This window comes from Tenrec ecaudatus, chromosome 12 (genome assembly GCF_050624435.1).
Source record: "Tenrec ecaudatus isolate mTenEca1 chromosome 12, mTenEca1.hap1, whole genome shotgun sequence".
In the NCBI taxonomy this organism is placed as follows: domain Eukaryota; kingdom Metazoa; phylum Chordata; class Mammalia; order Afrosoricida; family Tenrecidae; genus Tenrec; species Tenrec ecaudatus.
The window spans coordinates 15,933,650-15,957,134 of NC_134541.1; the positions used below are offsets into that span (position 1 = coordinate 15,933,650).

Below are 23,485 nucleotides of genomic sequence, written 5' to 3' on the forward strand. Positions count from 1 at the left end.
CTCTGTCAGCACAGGACACGCAGCCAATCTGAATTTTCCACACAGAGCAGGAAGAATCGCAACCAGAAAGCTCCTTAGAAGCCGGGATGGCGAGACCTACTTTGGACGTGTTGTCCGGAGAGACCAGTCCCCGGAGAAGGACACGATGCTAGGTAAAGTAGCGGGGCAGAGAAAACAAGCAAGAGCCTCCGTGAGATGGACTGGCACAGTGGCCGAAGCAATGGGCTGAAACGTAACAAGGTGCGTTCAGAGGGGCAGGACTGGGCAATGGCATTTTCCGTTATTCATCGGTCCGCTCGCTGTGAGTTGAAAGCGGTAACGATAGCATGTAACACTCAGATCATGGGAACAAATAGTCGTTTAGTGCGCTATGACCTGTGTAATGCTAAAAGCCAGAACCCACACTTACTGCAGTAGAGTGGATGCCAGCCCCCAGAGCATGCAGGGCAGGGGGAACTGCTCCTGTGAGTTTACATGACGGAAACTCTCCACAGGAGCAGAAAGCCCTGAGCGGCTGGTGGCTCTATGTAATGTGGTGGTTACATAATCAGGTGTCAATTTGAGACTTGAGAGGATTAAGAGTGAAGGGGTAGAGTCTACTCTGTCAATTGGGTCATAGCCAATGAGACCTGTGTGGGCAGGGCCTTCTCCTGAGAATTCTGGGAACTCCTGTTGCTTCTGCCTTGGAGGCGGGAGACACACTCTCTCTCTCTGCTCACTCCATGTGAGACATCCCTGAGGACAAGCCACATGAACCTACTCTGGACCAGGAGAAGCCACAGGGAGACCCCTGATACCACTGAGATGTTTACAATGCTACTGACCTGTGATCTTCCTGTCATTGCATGTGTTTCATGAGTCTAGAGAGGACTTTATAGATTGGTATCGGACATAGTGGCTAATACTGAACTTATGGACTTGATCTGGACTGGGTTGGGATGCTTTCTTAATCTACAATTATCCTTTATATAAAGCTCTCTCGTATACACATATGCGTTTCTATGGATTTGTTTCCCTAGACTACCCAGACTGACACCTGCCACACTAAGGGGGGAGCATCATTCTGTCTTCCACACTCTGCTTGTTATACCGTTTCCTCCTTACAGGTCCGTCTCACCTGGGGGAGTGGGTAGGGAGTGGGGCTGTGGAGCCCCGCAAGCTCTCCTTTTGTTGTTCGTTGCATATTTGTTTGCACCAGGGGTGTGCCATCTTCCCCTCGCCCCTGAAGTCCTCTGGCTTGCTCAGTCAGCTTCTAGGTCTTTCTTTGTGCGAAAGGTGGGTAGCCAGTAAAAGGAAAACAAAAAGATGACAACAGGAGTGGAAGGGCTGCTAAGTTGCTCTCATTTAAAAAGAACTTCCGTGGGCTGAATTGCGTACCCGATGAGTCAGGGTTTAATTACAAATAAGAAATTGCTTGAGGTGTTTTCAGGGCAGCTCCGGATTTCGTTCTTGGAAATTCGATGCCACGGCATTGTTGGAAGGCGTGGAGGGGGCTCTCGGCTGGGCTTCCAAGAATGAAGCCCCAGAATTGGTACAAGGAAGAGAGTTAATGTCTGCCACCCCCAGGAAGGTAAGACATCAGGAGCGCCCCCCTCCACACACCCCTAGCAGGCTCTAGAATGTGCTGTCTTAGCCACTTCCAGGGATAGCGACACTGCCATCGCAGCTGCAAATCAGGCTCTGCCCAAACCAAACACAGCGCCGCAGCCTTGGCCGCTGCCCCCCAACATGTTGCAGCCAGGTACTGAGGGGTCCGTTTACACAGTTCACCATCATTGCCAGCAGAGCTGCCACCTCACACAGCTCTCAGGGATGCAGTTCACATCTAGGCCTGTTAGTGACCATGCCCTCAAGCGATGGGCAGCCCCGCCCCCTGCAGTCCCCATCACTGTGCGTGGTGACCCAGGCTTCGTGGCAGAAACAGCAGCAGCAGCAGCACTTCAGGCCTGCTTCCTGCCATCTGCCAAATCTCACAGGTGTGTCCAATTGACAGGGTGGGAGGGGGGAGCCCAGGGATACAGAGGCTCTATGTGGGGCTGGGAACCACAGGGTCAGCGGTGTGAAACCACTGGCCGCTCGAAGGCAGCTGATGAGGCTTTGGGCTCCTGTGAAGAGCTGCGTTGCTGGAAGCTCATGGGGGAGCTCGACCCAGTCTACAGGGTCTCCGGGAGTCAGAATGGACTCAATGGCTGCGACGTGGTTTTTTTGTTTGCTTGTTTGTTTATATACAAAGCCTTTTATTTACTGTATTCCTTCTCCCTGTGAGGTTTTTTTGTTGTTGTATTCATTAATTTACACCTCAAACGTAGCTGCAAGGCACTCTGGGAGATGTCCTTTTTTCAGCTCTCTGACTTCCTTCCTTCAGAAAGACACACCAAAATTAGGAGTTTGAAACTTTATTGGCTTCTAACCACAGGGGGGGGAAGAACTTTTACATTAGAGCCCTGTGCACACATGTAGCGCATACGGGAAATACAAGCTTAATTAAAATAATCACAGTCCACTCTTGTTGACTCTGACCCATAGTGGCCCTAGATGACCATGAGCACTGCCCCCCCAGGCCTCCCTCAGCTGTCATCTGTGTGGAAGTCGCCTGCCTTTTTTTTCTCCCTCAGAGAGGGTGTTAGTTGGGTTTAAACCACCAAACTTTTGGTTAGCCGCCGAGTGCTTGATTCACTGCACCACCAGGGTTCTTGACTTTGTGCAAAATACCTTACTTAGTATTTTCTAGTCCTGTCCTAGCCAATCCTGTCTTATCTTATTGATGATACCTGGTTCTAGTCCATTCCTTCCATTCCAAACTATTGGCAAGGATTTATCCAACTGAAAACCCTACTGAGAGGGCTGGATTGGATTTGAAAAACAAAACCAAACTCCTGCCATCAAGTCTTGCTGATTCGTAGCGGCCCTGTAGGCTGCCCCTGTGGGTTTCTGAGACCGTAACTCTTTACAGGAGTAGAAAGTCTCCTCTTTCCTCCATAGAGCAGCTGGTGGTTTTGAACTGCCAACCTTAAGGTTAGTCGCTCAATGCATAAGCACTACATCACTAGGGCTGCTTGCTGGCCTGGATATTAAACCCCAGTGTTTCCACTGCCCTCGAGATGGGCACTGGGAGGAGGGACCATTGGGATGTCAGTAGGCAGCTGCCAGGGTGCGAGACACCGACACGGGACTCTGATAGGACTGGGGAGAGAGACTTTCAGCCAATGGGTGGCTCATAGCCCCAGTTTCTTTAGAATTTTCTTGAGAAACCCCAACAAGAGCAGCCTTTATTTCCAATTTTCGTTGCTACCAAAAACGCTTACTGGAATGTCAAGATCCAGGCTGACCACCTGCAGTGACAGCTTTATGAGTGGGGCTTTAGGGCACATTGTAACACCTTGCACACCTGGAGACAGAGCGCAGGCGAGGTCACCCAGGTGAAGGGTCCCAGAACTCCTGATCCAGCCTTTCCCCCTGGGCCTGCCTAGGTGGCTGGGTTTCCCACAGGACGGAGCACTGAAGAGCTGCAAATGGCTCCTTTGCCCCTGCCCTGAGGTATTTTTAGGCTGTGAGTCACGACTGCAGTGATCTAAGCCACACTCCCGTCACTGTCCTCCCACTCCCCAAAAGGGCTGGTGCTCACCCCTCATCCCGAGGGTACCACCAGCCCGAGCCCCCAGCTCTGCTCACATCCCCCCAAATCCAAAGCTGCCCCCTCTCTGTGGCTGCTCTTCCCTAATAGATGGGAAAGCATTGCAGTGAGTCATAATGTGTGTGTATATTAGGGGGATGGTATTCGTGATGTGCTGGTAAATACTTAACAAGTAAATTTTCAAAGAACAGAAAGAGGAGGGGGAGAGGAAGAAAGCGTTCTCCTTTTAGCATTTCCTGATTTCCTTGATGTAAATACTCCCACGGGAAGTTTTAAGTGCCAACAGGATATCACGGAAGGGGCCGTTGGGACATGTCACAGGGCACAGTTGGTTCCAGGAACTGGTGTGGGCCCCCGCCAGCTCGCCACAATATGCCTGAAACTCTGCTAGGAGATGTACGTGCTTTGCCTTTGGTTAAATCGCACAGAACGTGCTCAATGTCCTCTTCTTGAGCAGGAAAATGGAGACCCAGGCAGGTTAGTGTTTCATGCAAAATCACGCAGCGAGTAAGCTCCAGAAACTAAGTCCAGACAGTCAGGCTCCCAGGAGCCACATTCTGACTGGTCTCACTTAAGAGCCAAGTCCCCTTTTATTTTGATGATCCACTCACCCCTCCGGATACAGCCACTGACATGCGATTCCCACACATGTATCTATGTACGTGTGCCCTGAGGGTTTCTGAGACTTTAGTTCTTTTTCACCGGAGAAGAAAGCCTCCCGCTGGTGGCTTTGACCTGCCGACCTTGTGGTTAGCAGCCCAACACCTAACCACTACGCCACCAGGGCTCCTTGTACAGCTACATAATGGGGACACGCACATATGTGTACATCAAAGTATAGTAAGTAACGCATGCATCTCTAGGAGAGTCTAGAGAATGCTTGGAAATAAACAGTACACTTGGAAGCAATTGGTGGTGATGTGGGTTAAGTGATGAGCTGCTAACTAGAAGGTAGGCGGTTCATACCCACCTTTCACTCCGGAGGAGAACGAGAAAGCCATCTGCTCCTGTAAAGGGTCGCGGTCTCAGCGCCCCAGCGTAGCGTAGTGATGAGTAGGAATCAGCCCCACGGCACTGGGTGAGTCCTTACTGGCAGGCGTGAGTAAGGGAGTAGGAGCCGCTTCCTGGGAGCCGTGTACTATTTTTAACATCGGTGGATCATTTGTTGCATCACCTCTTTATTTGGAGGGGATGTTGAGAACACACGACAGTTCAGCCGTGTCTGCTTGGATGCTTTGGTGGCGTTGGTGACACGCTTCAAGTGGTGCCAACACTGACACCCTCCTCCTCTGAGCTCTTCCTCCAGGACATAAGCTCACAACCCACCCGCGGGCTTCCTGTCTCGCCTCCCCAGTTGCTGTTGTCAGCTTGGCCGCATAGCAAACAGAACCCCTGCCGCTGAGTCCCTGCTGACTCCCAGCCCCCCTGTATGACAGAGTAGAGCTGCCTCATCTTTCTCCTGAGGAGAAACTGGTGGGTTCAAACTGTGGACCTTATGGTGAATAGCCCACACAGAGCCCACCCATGCCGCCAGGCTCCAGGAACCCCGTGCCGCTGGATCTTACAAGAACATGTACTCAAGGCATGCAGTAGACTACAGAAGTGAAACTACTGCTTGGTTTGAAGCCAACTTTGGGCGATGTTTTGAGCTCATGGGTTCCGTTGTACTTAAAGAGCTAAGTGGTCAGGATAGCCGTCCTTGTGTGATGCGTGATCTGCTTTTTGGCTATTGGGTTTATTGCAGGATGTTTGTAAAGTGATACACAGTCAATAGAACAGGCAAATGACCACTTACTTCCCTCATTTTCAACCTTGGCTTCACCTTGCTGTCACCTGTTTTATTTTTCATAAAACACTGAAGCCCAGTCGCGTGTGCGCACGCACACACACAGAATTTGGTTGGCACTGGTGTGGGGTGCAGTCTGTGTACAGATTTTCAAAAGCCTCCCCCTCCCCCGCCCCCGTGCTTGTAATGTCAGCCAAGATGGAGACCCACCACTGCAGAACGGCTGACATGACAGAACCCGGGCGAGCGGCGTCAGCCTAGACCGGTCTTTAAAGAAAGGTGAGTTGCCCAAGGCTCTGTACAACGCGGTGACTTTGTTTCAGCCTCGCTAGTGTGTCTCGGAGACTGAGTCAATGCCCGTTGTCGGTGCCTCTTTGTCCCCACTGGGCCAGTGCTTGGTTCATCGGCTCAGGAGGCCGGCGGGTTTGCGAGGCTGTGACCCGCGTCTTCTTGTCGTTGTCGTTCGTTTTTCTTCTCCCTCTTTTGATTATCGTCCCCTGTATTCGTGGGCTGTCACGCGCACAAAGATGACCACCCCCCATGTGGTCGCACAGCCCCTCTCACTGGGACAGTGGCAGGGTCCCAGTCGACTCCCCGTGGATGCGGTTCTCTCTTCTCCTCCGTCTCCCCCACCCCTGCCTCTCTGTCTCTTCCCTCCCCGCCTTCCTCCCCGGCCGGCCTCATCACAGTCTTCCCTTTGGCACGAAAGCCATTTTCCCCCCGAAAGATCGTGAAGACTGATCTTTATGATCTGGACTGAGGTTGCCGAGCATGGCAGGGTGATGACGTTTACAGACCATTTAAACTGTTCAACGCAGCATCATAGATCGCAGCCTCACAGCTGTGCTTGTTGCTGTTCCAGTCCACTGTGGCAGCCCCCGAGCTGGGGAGCTTCCTCTTTGTTCTTGCCCCTCCACGAAGCATGGCGTCCTTATAGATTAGTCAGATAAATATATACGTATCTAGAAAGTGCCCACGTCCAGGGCCCTGGTTAGCTTTGGGAAAGAAAGATGAGGCCTGGGTTTGGGGATGGGATTGAGGACATTCCATTTATTTCTAGGCTTCTGATATAGATATAAAATAAAATACACACCAATATTGCATCTATCTATCTTCGGGAAAGAAGGATGAGGTTCCTACCGACAGAGCAGTGACAGATGCCATTCTATCTTCATCTCAACTGTAAGTACGAATCCAAATGTAGGACAAGTTCCCACCAGGGCCTTTGTCCTGGCAGCAGGGGCGCCCCCAGCCCAGCCCGGACACAGGCTCTCACTGGTCCCTCTGGCCTGCAGCCCCCTCCCGCCCCACCCCCCAGTCAGGCTGAAGTGCTGACAATGCTTTCCCGCTTTCCCAGTTCCTCCTGGGGTGCAGGAACTGGCTGACAGCCTGAGGCTGGGGGCCAGGCTGAGGACAAGCGCTCTGGCCCAGCTCACACCCCAGTTAAGCCAAATTCTCCCTGCATTTTGCTTCCCTCCCACTCAGTTAGAAAAGCTTCCCCAGTGGAAGGCCCCCCTGCTGACAGTTCATGCGCTCTGCTGTTTCCCAGCTGGGACCTTTCTCCTTTCTCGGTCTCAGCTTTGCCAGTCTAACCCGGACGCCACCAGGACTCCCGGTTGGAGAGCTGGAGCTGGTTAGGGAAGTCTACAGCCTTCCCTGAAGCCTGCCTCCCTCCTGGCAGCATCGCCCATGGCTCCTGGGCTAGCACTAGGCTCTTGTTGATGCCAAACAAATCACCAAGGCTGGCTGAGATGTTTCTCAAGGGGTGGGTCCCCACCATGGATCAGGAACCAACTGAGTGGACTGTCACCCATATTTTTAAGTTAAATAGAAAACGCCAGCATACATAGCTTATAATAAGCATCGTTTTGTAAGATTGATTTGAGCTGGGTGTGCACGCACGCATGCACGCACAGCAGAGTAATGCATGTTTTGATGGGTATTGAGCTAAAAGATTAAAAACTTCTGGCTGAAATAAATCGCGTGGAGTGAAATTGATTGTGGGAAGTCGAACAGAACGATCATTCTAGCGGAACCAGCCGCGAACGCATCCATTTCGAGTTATGTTCCCTGTATTCCATTGCCCAGGCAGGCCTGGCTCCCAGCACACTCCGCCACGGCACCCACCAAGCTCTCGTCGCCATTGCCTGCTCAGTGCCCCTCCCTACTAGAGCACATGTGCGGGGAGCCCAGGGACCACGCCCTGTCTTGATGGCTGCTGCCTCCACATTGACATGCCCTCAAATGACACATGTTGGAGAGGGTGTGGGGCAAGTGGATCCCTTGTGGTTGCGAAGCGGCTATGGATCGGCAGTTCAAAACCACCAGCCGCTCTGGACGAGAAAGACAAGGCTTTCTAGTCCCATAAAGAGTTACGGTCTCGGAAATCCACAGGAGCAGTTCGATCCTGTCCTGTGGGGTCGCTGTGAGTCAGCATCAGCTCGAGGGCAGCGAGTCTAATTTGGGTTTTAGACAATGCAAAAATGGTACCACTGTTGTGGGAAATAGTGTGGCAGCTTCTATAAAAACTCAAAATAGACCTAACATAGGACCCAGAAATGCCGCTCCGAGGAATGTTCCAGAAGACTTGAAAACAGAGCCTCAAGAGGAGACCCGGGCACCAGGGTTCCCTGCAGCACCAGCCACAATGGCCAAGGCTGGAGACAGCCGGACGCCCATCAAGAGGTGAATGGGTACGCCAAAGGGAGAGACATACACACCAGGAAATCCTGCTCAACCGCAGGAGCAATGCCGTCGGCACACGCGCTACCGTGTAGGCGATGCTTGAAGACTGCTGAGTGACGTCAGGCACGGCCTCGCTTACATAAACAGGTGGGTGACGGGGAACCCAGTTTATTGGTGGTTTCCAGGGGCAGAAAGGGGGGGCAGGCATGGCAGTGATGGAAATGCCCCATTGACTACTGCTAAAGGTACGCGCCCAATGCTTGCACCTGCTGTCGGCAAGTGGCTCATCTACCAAAAGTTGTGTGATGGACACATTGGCAGCAATGACGATAGCAGCAAAGAGCAGCTCGCGAGCCTGCGTGTGGACCAGCGAGCACCGCGTGGCGTTTGGTTCCTGGGTTTGGAGGTTGCGGGTCATGGTGTCATGGGGCATCCCAGCTCGTTAGCTGGGTAAGATGCTTCATGCTTTTGTTCTACCTGTGAGCTCCGTGCACAGTGCCTGGGGTCTTAGAACCACGCAGGTGTCTATCAAGGCACAGCAATGGCTCTCTAGTCACCTGGAGTAACAGAGGAAGGAGAGTCGAGAACAGGAGGAGGAGGATGTGGAGGCCAATTGTCCCCACGAGCAAGTGTCTCCTTTGTTGTGAGACTAGAAAAATGGAAGGGTGCCCAGTGACTGTTCCTGAGTGCTTGAGCAAGATATCACAGAAGAATCCTGATCAAAAAGGGGCAAATGTGGAGCAGAATGTCAAATTCTCAGAGACTCCAGACTTCCTGAAGCCCAGGAGCGTGGGTCACCCCCTAAATTATGGCCCTCAGATCATCGTTAAGCCTTTGGCAATTTGTTTATATGGGTTTTTGCTTTCCTGCTTGTAGCTTGATCTTTTTGTTGTTATTTTGTATTTGTTTTTTCTTTTTGGGTGTGTGTGTTCTATTTGTTTGGTTGCTGGTTGGCTTACGGCTGTTACTGATGTTATAGGGCTGTTATTTTGGTCATATTGCAACCGCCAGAGTCGCCCTGAGATGTGCAAACGCCATGGACAAGCAGATGGAGGCTGGACCGCTGCTTAACTCTAGCCCCAACCCAAGAACACTTAGTTCCTATCACATGGCCCTACTCGATACTCACTTCATGAAAGGATCACTGAAGAGCAGGGCGCTACAGCAGTGTGATGAAGAAAGTAGATGGTGCCCAGCTATCGATCAGAATGGTGTCTGGGGTCTTAAAGGCTTGTATTCAAACAAGCAGCCAGGTAAGTGAGGAGTCAACTAAGCACACACAGAAGAAGCAACTAGCTTGTGTGTTCCAGGGAAGACAATGAAGAAATTCAAATATGGCGGAGGGAAAAATATCAGAAGTAAAATTGTGAACAACCGATTTGTAGAAGGCTACGGAGGACAGTGGGAGCCTAAAACCCATCTTCAGAGTGTCTCATCAGCTGGCAGATCCCCTCTAGCCACGGGCAAGTCTTGGACAGCCACCCCTGCAATCTTGAATATGCTGGATCAAACTTGCTACTTGGCCAGATGACCGCCCTACAGCCCCAACCAGAATCGGTTCTGAGTGCCAATGTCTCTTACTTGTTCCATGACAGACATTTCTTCCCTGGCTTTCGGAATGTTGACGGCGGTATTTTCTTTCCTGCTCATTGCTTGTGTTTTGGTCTTCATATTATTATTATTATTATTTTATCCTTACCACTTTATTTCAATTTTGTTTTTATTGTTTCTGTTGGGTTTTCCAGTGTGTGATGCCCAGGAGGAGTGATGTGTAGTGATAATAACAGAGACGAGGGTTGGTAGGGGGGGTAGGGGTGGGGCAGGGGTGACGGGGAGGGAAAGGGGAGTTCAGGAGAAAACAATAAAGTCAGGAGGGGGAGGGAGCACTAGACTGATTGCGATTGCATAACGCATTTAAAAGGTGATTTAACCATGGGGGGTGGGGGATATTCTAAGATTGATATGGTAATCATTGTACAATTCTCCTTGATATGATCGAATGATCGAATAACTGAATTGTATGACATGTAAATGGTGTGCCAATAAAACTGTTATTAAAATAAAACAAGCCTTAAGTGCATACGATCCCTATAATCCCTCAAACTGTCTAGCGTAACTCATAGGAGAAGGTCTGCCTTGAGCACTGAGCCCTTTTAATGTCTACTCCTCTGGGAGCGAATTGGCAGCAGCATCTGGAAAGCTCAGACAAGAAAGCGTGGACACTTCACTGTCATGAGCGAGGAACAAGGATGGAAATGGTCACAGGCCTCGCGTGCGCAACACCGTCAATGTCACTGGGGCGCGCGTAGTGGTCGCTGACTGGGCGCACGCCTTGCTGTGTATACCCTTGACAACAACACCCAAATAAGACTTTTAAGTGAGTTTAAAACAACCAGGCCAGGGACCGGTGAAGGATTTCGAGCTGAATAGATCTGGTCCCACTCCTGCCTTTGGCATCTGCTACCCACTGGAGACTACACAGATGATGTCCCCTCTCCAAGCCTCAGTTTCCTTCTACTGAACTCAGAGCAGGGGAGTACTCCCAAGAGCACCTGGGAACCCGTGTTCAACTACAGTACAAGCATTCCCTTCCCAGCTCCTAGTTTCGCATCCTGGTGACTGGGGCCAGGGCCCACTTCGTGTGTGTGTGTGTGTGTGTGTGTGTGTGTGTGTGTGTGTGTGTGTTTTAGGTGAAAGACCCCACCTCCTTTGGCAGAAAGATCAAACCACCTGGATTATTTTAAAGCCACTACAGAGTGTCTAGGGCCACACCAAGTGCTTGCTGACTGAACGCATGCCACTGAATGCGTGCATACCCTTGGAGCAGCGGTTCTCAACCTGTGGGTCGCGATCCCTTTGGGGATCGAACGACCCTTTCACAGGGTCACCCGATTCATAACAGTAGTAAAATTTCAGTGATGAAGTAGCAACGAAAATAATTTTATGGCTGGGGGTCACCGAAGGTTGGGAACCACTGCCTTGGAGAGTGTTTGTTGAATGACTGAGTGAGTGGAGCGCACAGCACGGTTTCCCCTCATCCGGGGCCACGCCCAGTCCCACTGTAAGACATCTGTGCCAGACACGGAGCCGAGGAAGCAGGAGTCTGCAGGGTGATTGAGCTGAGCTCCCAAACACTGACCTACTGACAGGTCCAGACGTGCGCAGGACCCAAGCGCTGACATCGGTGCTGGTCTGTGGGCCAGCCGAGAACATTTCTCTTGGTACCCAGCCCACGGGCACCAGGAGGAGAGCACATCTGCTCTGTTGGGAAACCATGCTGGGAGGGAACTTCCAGAGTCACTTCAGGGCACACTTGCGGGTCCCAGGAACAAGAAGGGAGAGAGAAGCAGAAATCAGAGGGAGTTAGTGCAGCGCCCAGCTCGATCTGAGATGTGCCCAAGGCTGTCTCTCCCTCCTCCTGCCAGCTGGTCTGTCCAACAGCTCAGCAGGCTCCCGGGCACTCTCCAGGGGTCCTCCAGAGAGCAGGAGTCCTGGAACCCGTTGTCTCAGCTCTAAGACCCAGTTGTTCAGCTCAACAACTTACCGGCGTGGTGACTCTGGACAAGTTACATCACCATCTGAGGCTCTGTTTTCTCTTGGGGGACAGGCACTCTGAGTCCTTTTCAATCACGTGCCAGATGTCTGAGCCGGGTCCCACTAGACTGGGAATTGAAGTGCCTGCATGTGGCTTGGGCTTCTCCCAGCATGGCACCCGCAGGGCACCCCCCAGAGCAAGTGTCCCATGGTGGCTGCTTCCAGAGAGCCCCGTGGAAGCCGCGGGACCATATGACCCGGGTCAGAAAGACCCTTTTGTAGGGGGCCTCGGTTACTTTTGTCTGCCCTGCCCACTTCCCCCACTTCTTCAGTCAACATTTTTGAAGAGGCCCCACTGTCCCACCCCTAGGCTGCGATGCTGCCATGTGTCACTCTGGTGCTCGGTCCTAGTACCTCGCCACCTCCTGTCCAGAGATCTGGCCAGTCATTGTTTCCCACACAGCCGGAACTAGGGAAAGGCTGGTGAGGCCACTAGGGCCCAGAATTAAGGAGTGTTCACTCAGAACTCGGGATTACAAGAGAGAGCAGGCTCAGTGGTCAGACAGACAGGTGAGTGCCCCAAGAGTAGGGCCCTTACCCTTCACGGCTGAAACTGAGCTCACCTGAGCTCACCTGCATGTGGGAATAATCAACTGCGTGCGAGCAAAGAGCAGCATTTTCCCAGGACCACGTTGAGAGGGTTAGGGAAGGAGGGCCTGGAAAGAGGAACACCGAGAGGAAGTGGGATCCATGACGGTCACTGAGGGGGCGGCAATGGATGAGTTGAATCAGAATACATACACGTTGTTGGATGTAACGCTTCAAACTGTTCTGTAACCCTCCCACGGCTCACAATAAAAAGTTAAAAAGACCATTCACTCTAGCACAGTGGTTCTCAACCTTCCTCAGGCCACAACCCTTTCATACCTCATGTGGTGGTGACACCCAACCATATAATTATGTTCATTGCTACTTCATCACTGTAAGTTTGCTACTGTTAGGAATCAGGTGATCCCAGTGAAAGGGTCATTTGACCCCCAAGGGGTCAAGACCCACAGGTTGAAACCCAAGGCCCAAGGTAACCCCTCTCTCAGGAGGATTTGTTCTCAGAGTTACAGAATCCGCCTTCAAGGGCGAAGCCAGCCTTAGATTTTGCACCGAGATACCACAAGGTACTCACCCTAACCCCGCTGCCGCCTTCCCCTTGTCCCAGTTACACTGCCCATCGAAGCCGGGATCGGCGGGCACACTTGGGAGACGGAGGAGCCAGTTGTGTCCCTCACAGCAATTTAAAAATTACTCAAGAACCATAAATACATTTAGACAAATAAGGAACATTTACAGCAGTATTATAAATGCAGAGATGATCGCTTTGTTTTCATTTTCAAATGTGCTTTACAGCCACACGTACCGAAAGAGCCGCATATGGCTCTTGAGCCGAAGCGAGGAAAAGGCTAGACCCCAAACCAGACCATAGGCCTTGTCAGGAGGCCGCCACGCCTTCCCCCAACTAATTATAGGCCCAGGACTGCAGGCAGCTCCATCCACCCTCCCCAAATACCCTCTGAAGCTGGTTAGAAGCATGGTCATGCTGAAGCACAGTGGGCCCTAAGCATTTGCATGGTGGTTTAGAAAAGACGACAGAGTAGACCCAGAGGCACACAGGGGAGAGATGCTGTGTGAAGACACACGTGGCAGATGAAAGGCCAGAAACCCCAGGGAGGCACAATTCCATGTGCACCAACACTCCACAATCCAACACACATCAACTCTCCACAATCCCATACACTCCAACACTCCACAATCCCACATGCAACCAGCGCTCCACAATCCCATACCCTCCAACACTCCACAGTCCCACACGCACCAACACTCCACAATCGCACACGCACCAGCGCTTCACAACCCCATCCACTCCAACGCTCCTGCACGAATGAGTCCCCGCTCCTGCAGTGTGGCTGATAACTCCCTTCCCAAGAGTCCCAGCATGGAAAGGGAGAAGAGTGACATTACCCTGAGCAACCAGGTGAACACTGCCTTGGCCAACATTCAAAGCAGAAAGAGGCAAAGGACCTTCCCCTGGAGTCGACACCCTGAATTCGGACTTGTCACCTCCAAAGTTGAGAAAATCCATTTCTGGTTCCGAAAGCATAGATAAGACATGCGAGAGCCCCATAAATGACTTGGAATCTCCTGGGATTTGTCTAGTCTCTTACACTCCTTTCTGTTGTTCAGTCCCGACTTCGAGGTGTTGCTTTTCTGGGTTGACTTAAATACGAGTTTATTTTGCTGCTCAGCTTGTTCCAGCCCTGCCACCGGGAGCTTTTCCCTTGGCTCCCGTGTCCTGGTAATACACCGCCTTCATTGTGGGGTGGTGTTTGTTTGTTGGGGTTCTTTTGTTCACTGTTTGGCTCCTGTGAACACTTCCTTGGCTTCTGGCACTCCGCAATTCGCAGGCTCATCATGCAGACTGCCCAGTCTGGTTCTGAAATGAGCCGTTTTACCAGGAAGAGTGGCTCGGGGCTGCTTGCTGCTACCGAGGTGGTCTCTGATTTTTAAGCCTTTTGCAATCAGGCTCAAAGTCCTGACAGGAATCTAGCATTAGTAGGTGCTTGGTGACACTGTGGGTTAGGTGTTGGTCTGCTAACTGGTAGGTCGATGGTTGAAGCCCACCAGCCACTCCTAGGGAGAAAGATGAGCTGTCTGCCCCCACAAGGATTTACAGTCTTGGAAATACTACATAAGGTTGCTATGGGTTGGAGTAGACTCGATGACAGTGGGGTGGTTCACTTGGTTTTGTAATCAGATGTGCTGTTACTTGTGGACAAAATAATATTAATGTATTAACTACGAATATCTGGGGGAGTGCTGTGTCCAATCTGGCTCAGGGGGACAAAGAGCACAGGTAGATGTCTTTATAGAGTGGCCCGTGATAACACCATCAAGTGGCCCCTGGCTCTTCTCTTAGGCTGACTTCTCTAGAGAAGAAACCCAGTGAAGCGTCTCTATGTATATGGACAGAGAGGTTTGTATCCAGGAATGGACTGACAAGCCTCGAGAAGTGGGCTAGTTCCAAGTCTGGGCACAGTCCAAGTCCATGGGTCAGATGGTAGGCTGGAAGCTTCTTCAGCCGTGAGTAGTTGTCAGGGCCGAGGAACCATATAGACAGAAGCTGAAAAGCTTCCGCTGCAGAGGAGTATGCATCCAAGGTCAGCAGATCAGATGGAAGGGAACTGACAATTCCTAGGATCAACAGGCAATATGGAGGCGGCTGGCTCAAGTTCAAAAGACCAGACATTGTTAAGCCCGATACAGGATCCAGGCTCAGCAAAAATCAGCCAGCTTTCCCACAGCATCTACTGATATTGGGAGCAGGTCATAACCTCACCCTCAAGGAGATCCCATCGGGGGGTTACTAGGTGTGAACTGCCAAACCACTGGGAACCCCTGCTCTGCCAAGTTGACGCGTACCACACTCTCAACGGATAGGTCATGGAATTCAGAAGTGGAGGTCAATGCCAAAGGAGAGGCAGAGAAAACGACCTATAGCTGAGTATCTGGTGTTGCCTTTACTAAGATGGGGAAGACTGGGGAGGGCTCAGGAAGGGGACGGAGCAGTAGACACTTTCATTTCCAACATACATCGTGCCTTGCCAAGTTCTGCCCTTTGCTGCTGGCAAGGAGACGGTTCAATTAGGAAGGAGAGAGAGCTGGCTGGTGTAGGAAGAAGGAAGCTCAAGGAACCGATGCATTTAATATGGCTAAAAGGCTCTCCCTGGACCTCATTCAAGGACCACCCCGCATTTCCCTGGCACCTGCCGCCTTAGAAAAGGCTGAGTAAGGGATGGTTGGGGTGAGGAGCATGAGGCTGCGAGGTTGGGGTTCACTTTCTGCTTGGCCCCTGACTCACTGCGTGACATTGGACTTCAGTCTTGTCTGAGCATCAGTTTTGCGAGGCAGGGTCATGGAGACATAGCAGATATAAAGCAGGGCATTGGGTCCAGCGTCAGTCATGGAATGCTCACACCATTGCTGAAGGTTCCAGAGAAGAGCACCGTGCAAGAGAGAGCGCATGTGTGATGGGACAGAACACAGGCGTCCGGGAAGGCACTGGGTTCAAATCCAAGTCTGTCTCCTCACCCACTCCCACCCCCTTATTAACCTTATGCATTCTTGAACAAGTTACACAACTCCTTCAAGTCTCCTTCTCTTAGTTTAGAAACTAAGATGGCAGGATGCTGACAACTGCCAGGATAAACAGGCAGCTGGCTCAAGTTCAAAAGACCAGACATCATTAAGTCAGATACGGGATCCAGACTCAGTAAAAACAAGCAAGCTTTGCCACAGCATCGACTTATATTGGGCGCAGGCCATAACCTCACTCTTAACACCGTCCCATAGAGGGTTGCAAGAGTGTAAATACACCGCAAGTTAACACGCGAGACCTTCATAGACTAGCACCAGGCAAGAGTAGGTGCCTCTTGCACGGTGGCTTTCATTCATCATACAGATGGACAGCATCGTGGAGCCTGGCTCTTGCTACCAGTGATCATCATATGGACGGACAGCATGGTGGAGCCTGGCTCTTGCTACCAAGTGCATTCCAGCTTGCAGTGGAAATGAGAATCATTCCATAGGGCTTCCAAAGCGGCGACCTTTCAGAAGCAGACTGCCAGGCCTGTCTTCTGAGTCACTTCTGGGTGGGTTTGCATCGCCAACCATCTGCCTGGTAGTCAAGTACCTAGGGACAAGTTTGCACCACCAAAGGACTGTGGACCCTGGCTGGTGGCCCCCAAATACCCCCTAACCAAATTGCTTAGAACCCTGGTGGCACATGTTGGGCCACTAACTGCGAGGTTGGCAGTTTGAAACCACCAGCTCTCCACGGGAGAAGGAGAAGGTTTGTGCTCCTATAGAGAGCTATGGTCTGGAAACCCACAGGGGAAGTTCTGATCTGTCCTATAAGGGGGCTAAGAGTCAGAATCAACTCAATGGCAGTGAGTTTGAATTCTGGACCAAGTTGCTTCCTATTGTAGCTTGACTTAGATGCCTCTACGTGCGTTGGAAAGCCTAACCCCTTTGCCTGTGCCTGTGGTTATCATCCTGTCTGTGCATGGCTTGTCAGTGAGGCAGGATTAGTGGAGGGTGTTAGCTTGAGAAAGTCTCTTCAGAGATATAAAAGATTGGAGATCCCTAAGGAACCAAGGCACAGTGGCTGAAGATACAAGGGCCTGCTTCCAGCGAGAGAGTGCCTTTCCCCCAGAGCTGGTGCTATGAATTCAGGCTTCCAGCCTCCTAAACTGTGAGAAAATAAATGTCTGTTCATAAAAGCCACCCACTTGTGATATTTCTGTGATACCAGGACCAGAGAGCTAAGACACATCCCATTCATTTCTTACCCATTTACTGGGCACATCAGCACTTGCTGATCAAGGAATGCAGCCTTCGGTATGGATTACAATTCAATTAAAAGAAGACCAAAATCCCCACAACTGGACCAATAGGTAACATCATTTAAAAATATGGAGAAAAGGTTGAAGTTGTGAAAGATTTTTACTTGGATCCATAATCTTACTTGGATCCATAATCAATGTTCATGGAAGCAGCAGTTAAGCGATCACAAGACTCAGTGCATTATGTAAATCTGCTACACAAGACCTCTTTAGAGTGTTGAAAAGCAAGAATGTTACTTGGAGGACTAAGGTGCACCTGACCCAATCCACGGTCTTCTCTATTGCATCATATGCGTGTGAAAGTCGAACACTGAATGAGGAAGGCTAAAAAAGAATTGATGCACTTGGATTGTGGTGCTGGAGAAGAACATCGAAAGTACCACGAACTGCTAAAAGGACAAACCAATCTGTCTTGGAAGAAGTATGGCAGAGTGCTCCTTAGAGAACACGATGACAAGATTCCATCTTATAATGCTTTGGACATGTTGTCAGGAGAGGCCAATCCCTGGAGAAGGACATCGTGTTTGGTAAAGCGGAGGGCCAGCAAAAAAGAGGACGGCCCTCAAGGAGATGGACGGACCCAGTGGCTGCAACAACGGGCTCAAACATTGTGAGGAGGGCCCAGGGCAGGCCAGTGGGAGCCGCAATCAGCTCGAGGGCTCCAGTTGTTTGCTGTCTATCAGGCACTGTGCATGGATCCTACCTATGTCATCTTACGAAAAATCCAAGGACACTCTGGGGCAAGTCCTATTATTACCACTCCCATTTCTGAGTAAAAGATAGATTTTTAGAGAACAAATAGTTGGAAGCGTTTCCGCAGCACCTGCTGTGTGCACAGTACAAACTCTTCCGTCCAAGAAGCCAGTCCTTAATTCACTCACTCTCTATAAGCTCCTTGAGATGGCAGGTACCCCTGCGGGAAGGTGGGCACCCCTCATCGGGGAGGAGAAAAGAAGCCCCTGGAGCAGAGAGGCAGGGGCAAGGGAAGGGGGTACAAGGGAGAGAAAGGACGACTCAAGACTAGACAGGCAAAAACTTTCCCGGCAGCCTTTGGCGGAGGTAGGCTGCAGTTTCTGCCTGTGCAAACACCGCCGGGATCCTGGGTGGACCGCTCACTCCTTCCTGCCGGTCCGCAGGGAGCGGAGGTGGCCCTGGAGAGGGACAAGAGAGTGACAGCCCAGAGCATGATCCCTCAGCCTCCCTTCCCCACCGCAATCTGCACCCAACGCCTGACCCCGGGAGGCCAGGGGCGGTGCCAGCAGCTGGTGGGTGTGACTGGCTGCCTGAGGGGGGTCGTGGGCAGCAGCGTGGAGAGAAAGGCTACCGAGGCAGGAGTCCAACCCACGCCCCGCACCTCCTGGCTGGGCCACCAGACTTGGCGAGTCCCCCAGTCTGGAGAATCTGCAGAGTGGAGGTAAGACCTAAGAGGGTTGAGCCAGTCAGCCCTGTGGGGCAGCATGGGGACGCCAGGGTCAGTATCTAGAGCGCTATCACACCCCTGCAGCAAACTCCCTGGGGGAAGTGGCGCCAACGCAGGCCAAAGACGGGCAGCATGCCAGCTGAGTCTCATGCCGCCGATCTGTTCCAGCGCCTGGGTCCTCCGAGCCCCCAGCGTCCCCGGTGGCGGCAGCTGCGGCAGCTAGACCCTGCGCGGTGCTGGAGAAACCAATCCAGCGGTGGCCCGGGAGGAGACCCAGCTCCCGCCAGGAAGCGCGGGTCCCCGGAGCCCCAGCCCAACTCAGCAGCCAGGAGTTCGGGGCGCAGTGCGGACAGAGGCGCATGGAGAACGCCACCGCGGTCCCTGAGCGCGCGAACGCCTCCGGCTTGGACGTCATGCCACGACCTCCGCTGGCGGTGCAGGCGGTGACCCTGGCCCTGGTGCCCCTGGTGTGCACAGTGGGCGTGGCGGGGAACGGCATGGTGATCCTGGTGGTGGTCCGGAGTCGCCACATGGTCACACCCACCAACTGTTACCTGGTGAGCTTGGCCGCTGCAGACTTGCTGGTGCTGCTGGCGGCCGGAGTGCCTGCTGTGGCCGAGGTGGTGGCCCGCCGGGTTTGGGTCTTCGGCCACGCGGGCTGCCTGGGCATCACCTACCTGCAGTACGTGGGCATCAACGCGTCCACCGGCTCCATCACGGCGTTCACGGTGGAGCGCTACCTTGCCATCTGCCGTCCCCTGCGCGCCCAGGCGCTGTGCACCGTGGCGCGGGCCAAGCGCATCGCGGCGCTCGTGTGGCTGGGCACGGGCGCCTACTGCGTGCTCTGGCTCTTCCTGGTGGACACGCGCGAGGCCGCGTACGCCGACGGCGTGCAGGTGCAGTGCGACTACCGCGTGTCGCGCTCTCTCTACCTGCCCGTCTATTTCCTGGACTTCGCGCTCTTCTACGCGCTGCCCCTGGGCCTGGCCGCCCTGCTTTACACGCTCATCGCGCGCGCCCTCTTCGTCGGGCCGCTGCCCCCTGGAGACCCCGGCCGCTCTGGCTCTGTGCACCAAGGTGGACCCCCGGGCCAAGCACGCTTCAGTTCCAGGGCCCGGAAGGGCGCCCTCAACTCCAGGAAGCAGGTAGGGTCGTGGGCCCTCCACCAGCCCCTACTTCCCCCCCCTCCCCCCCCCAACACCTTGGGATTGAGCCCGCCAGAAGGGTGAGTGGTTCCCAGAGTAGGACTCCTCCTCTCAGATCTCTGCTGTACCACTTCCTAAATCTCATGTTTGGGGAGTTATCTCTTTGCCTTCCGAGCCTCAGTTTCCCCTTCTATAGGGGAATCATGGAACGGCCTAGAGAAATCAAGTCGTCCACGCAGCCTGTGTAGGCCAGTGTGAGCGTCACAAAGCACATGCTCCATAAATGCAGGTTATCGCTCTCAGCGGAGTCTCTATGATGCAAACGATCAATGACCCTGCTCCCCAAGCGCACCCCAAGCAGCCGTGGAGGACAGGCCTGACAACCTCTTTCTGAAAGAGCAGCCACTGGGAACCCCACGAGGCCCAGCTTTACTCTTGCGCACCCCGAGTTGCCTGCAGTCCAGTGACACCAAGGCTCCTGGTTGCACTATTCCATGTCCTCAATAGGTAGCTTTACCTGGTAGCTGCTTTTGTCCTGCTACTGATAGGGGAGGGGAGGGGAGGGGAGATGAGAGGAAATGACCTTCCGAAGCCCACACTGTTCCATCAGAATGGTAGCAGCCCCGGGGACCTGGAGAGCCTAAGACTGAAGACATCCCTTGTCTGGGCTGAGAGTCAGCATTTACTGAGCACTTACCATGTGCCGGGTTCGGTGACTGTTCTTGGTCTCACCCTGTTGGGAACCCACGTGCAGAGACTCAAAATGTGCTGCCCAAGGGTTTTTACAAACTGCAGGTAGGAGGAGCCTAAGCATCTTTTTCTCCCACCCCCATTCCCAGCTTAGAGGGTGGGGGGAGTCCCTCACTGACCCCTCAAAGGCCCTCTGTTGCCATCTCTCTACTTCCCCTGGCAGGTTCCTTTCAACCACTTCACACAGCCTCTGTGGTCCAGCCAGCTTGCTGGCAGCTTCCATGGGCTGTTATTAGAGGGAGGGGGCGGGATTGTGCTGAGTGTGTTTGATGGCTTAATCCCAGGCTGAGGGCCCATGTGCCTTCAGCTCCGGACCATCGCTCCTCCCCGCCTCCCACCAGCCTGTTAATCACTCTTGTTTACCACCCCTCCACTGTGCTGGGTCCCCCCACCCCTGCTAGCTTGTCCTTCCAAATCCAAACTCGTAGCCTGTTCCAATTCATGTAACCCTGTGGGATGGCGCAGCAAGGCCCCCGTGGATTCCCCAGACTAACTCTTCATGGGAATAGACAGCCTCCTCTTTGTCCTGCAGAGCAGCTGGTGGTTTTGAACCACTGACTTTGTGGTTTGCAGCTCAATTTGTAGTCCACTCTGCTGCCAGGCACATAGTAGGTGCTCAGTAGATGAGATCTATTATCATCATCATCGTGGTTTTACTGGAGATGAATCTGACCCTGGGCACTGAGCTTTCAGAGTCTGGGAAATAAACACTAGAATAAATACCTGTGTGCTGGAACATTCCAGGTGAACTTCTCTCCTGATGAGGAGGTTGACTCACCCAGTACACTCCCCCATCCCTCACCAAGGTGACTGAACGAAACAGGGCTCACTGTGCAGCCCTGGGAAATGGGGTAAACCCTCCCTTCTCATGGGGGAAGTTTGGGCCTAGATAGATCTCCACAGGGGTCACTGAGGATTCTGAGGGGAGGCAGTGAGGGTATGGTTGGCTGCCCAGGAAGAGGGGTGCCCTGTCTCCCTTCAACAGATGTTCGCTTGTGATGCTTTCCTTCCTGGATGGGAAGCCATGAATCCCTTGGAACACCCCCTCTCCCCCAGGCATCTGCCCCTAGTCAGTAGCTGTGGAATAAATAGGTCATCCTGTGTGTCAGAGTGGACCTGGGCCCCGTCGCGTTTACAGCGGCTGATTTTACAAAAGCCTGTCTCCAGGTCTTTCTTCCAAGGTGCCTTGAAGTGGACTGGGTCTCCGACCCTTTGGTTAACTGCCGCGTGGGCTAACTGTTGGCACTCTATTCCCCTCGCCCCTCCCTGTGGCTATCAAGCCGATTGTAGAACACAGCCGGACTGCCCGGTATGTAGAAGCCCAGAGGGACTCCCAAGAATACAGTCTTCACGGAGACAGACTGCCGTATCTATCTCCTGCGTCCAAACCACCCGCCATTCCGTTCGCAGCCGAGCGCTTCACTACTGCGCCACCAGGACTCCTCTGCAGCAGCCCCTAGGAGGCTTTATTTAATGACGGCTGCCAGGGAAGTGATGGGGAGCCGGAAAGTGAGGACAGTGGGCCAGAGGAGGCATTGGCAGCCATCTGGGCAAAGGAAGGAGCAGGCAGAGGTAAAAAATTAAAAGTGAGTCCTTGGCTGAGACGGTTGGGGGCAGGGCTTGTGGCTGGAGAGGGAGCCACGGCCCAGGCCCATCAGCGGATTTGTATTGGACCCGGGTTCTAAGCAGCTCTGCCCAACTTCCAACCCATGCAATGGTGAGTCGTGAGCAGCAGCAGTCACGGGATTGCTAGCAGCCACAGTGGTACTGGTACTCCTAGCATAAGCCACAGTGGTACTGGTACTCCTAGCAACTGGGAGGCTGGCCCAGGCCCGGGCCCAGGCCCAGGCAGTATTTCCGTCTGCTGTGCCTTGGGTCTCTAGGGTCAGAGCAACAGCAAAGCAGCTGCAGCAGTAGCAGCGGCAGCAGGAATAGAACTAGCAGCTGAGGCAGCCGCAGCAGCAGCAGGAGGAGGAGGAGGAGGAGGAGGAGCACTGTGCCGTGCCCATCGCAGCTCTCGGTGCCTCCTGTCCGTGAACTCCTTTCTTCCTGCTGGCCTTTGGTGCCACCTGTAGAAGAGATTGGAGTTCATGGACGTGCTTTGCGGGTGGGTTGGCCAGCAGGGGCAGGCGTCCCTGGAAACAGGCCTGGAGCAGGGAGTGGGAGGATGCCGACCTGTTTGCTAGGTGGAGCTGGCATTGAGGGGGGTATGCATGAGGCCACAGCCTCGGCAAAGGCCCGGGTGCCCAGAGAGGTGGGCGCAGCCTTCCTCCTTGGCACCATGTGCTCTCCTCTCCTGTCTCCCCTGGCAGGTCACCAAGATGCTGGCGGTGGTGCTGGTCCTCTTTGCCCTGCTGTGGCTCCCCTACCGCACCCTGGTGGTGGTGAACTCCTTCCTGAGCCCGCCCTACCTCAACCTCGGCTTCCTGCTCTTCTGCCGCCTGTGCATCTACCTGAACAGCGCCATCAACCCCATCGTCTACACGCTCATGTCCCAGCGCTTCCGGGAGGCCTTCCACAGGCTCTTCCGGTGCCGGCTGGCCCGCCCCAGGCCCCCGCCCCAGGAGACCCTCCCCGTGTACTACAGTGCAGTCAAAGACTGTTCCCGGCAGGGCCTGGGCTCTTAGACGGAATCAGGGAGCCTGCTGTCCAGACAGGAGGGACCCCCAGCACCTCGGGGCAAAGCCACCACCCAATCCTACTGGGGTAGCACATGGCTGAGAGAGGAGGCATGTCCGGGGCTGCTGGGTAGAGGTGTTCAAGTTGTGCACTGTTCAGATCTAGTTGTGCACTGCTAGATCCACATCTAGTTGTGCACTGCTAGATCCACATCCTCGCTGTGGATCGTAAGTAAGCAACATCCCAGTTCCGTCAATATGCAGCGAGGGACACCTTTCCCAATTTGCACACAAGTACCCCGTGTCCTAATGACAGCCTTTGTGGGGGTCCAGGAGGGTGGGCAGGCTTGCCAGGGGTCTTCTGAGAACCCCTCAATGGGGTAGGGGTGTCCTCGCTCTTTCTGTGTGTCCAGAGGGCCTTTCTCGCCCAGGTAACCACCCAGCCTGCCTCCCTCTCCCT

At 53.3% G+C, this 23,485-nt stretch overlaps 1 protein-coding gene across 1 annotated transcript; it reads left to right on the forward strand.

Moving 5' to 3' along the window:
• The first annotated feature begins 195 nt into the window (after positions 1-195).
• On the forward strand, positions 196-23,034 carry LOC142422311 (thyrotropin-releasing hormone receptor-like). The gene is made up of 4 exons (XM_075527716.1): positions 196-240; positions 18,229-18,361; positions 18,681-19,657; positions 22,720-23,034. Exons 1-4 carry the CDS (start codon positions 196-198, stop codon positions 23,032-23,034), a joined length of 1,470 nt encoding a protein of 489 aa, XP_075383831.1.
• The last annotated feature ends 451 nt before the right edge of the window (positions 23,035-23,485 follow it).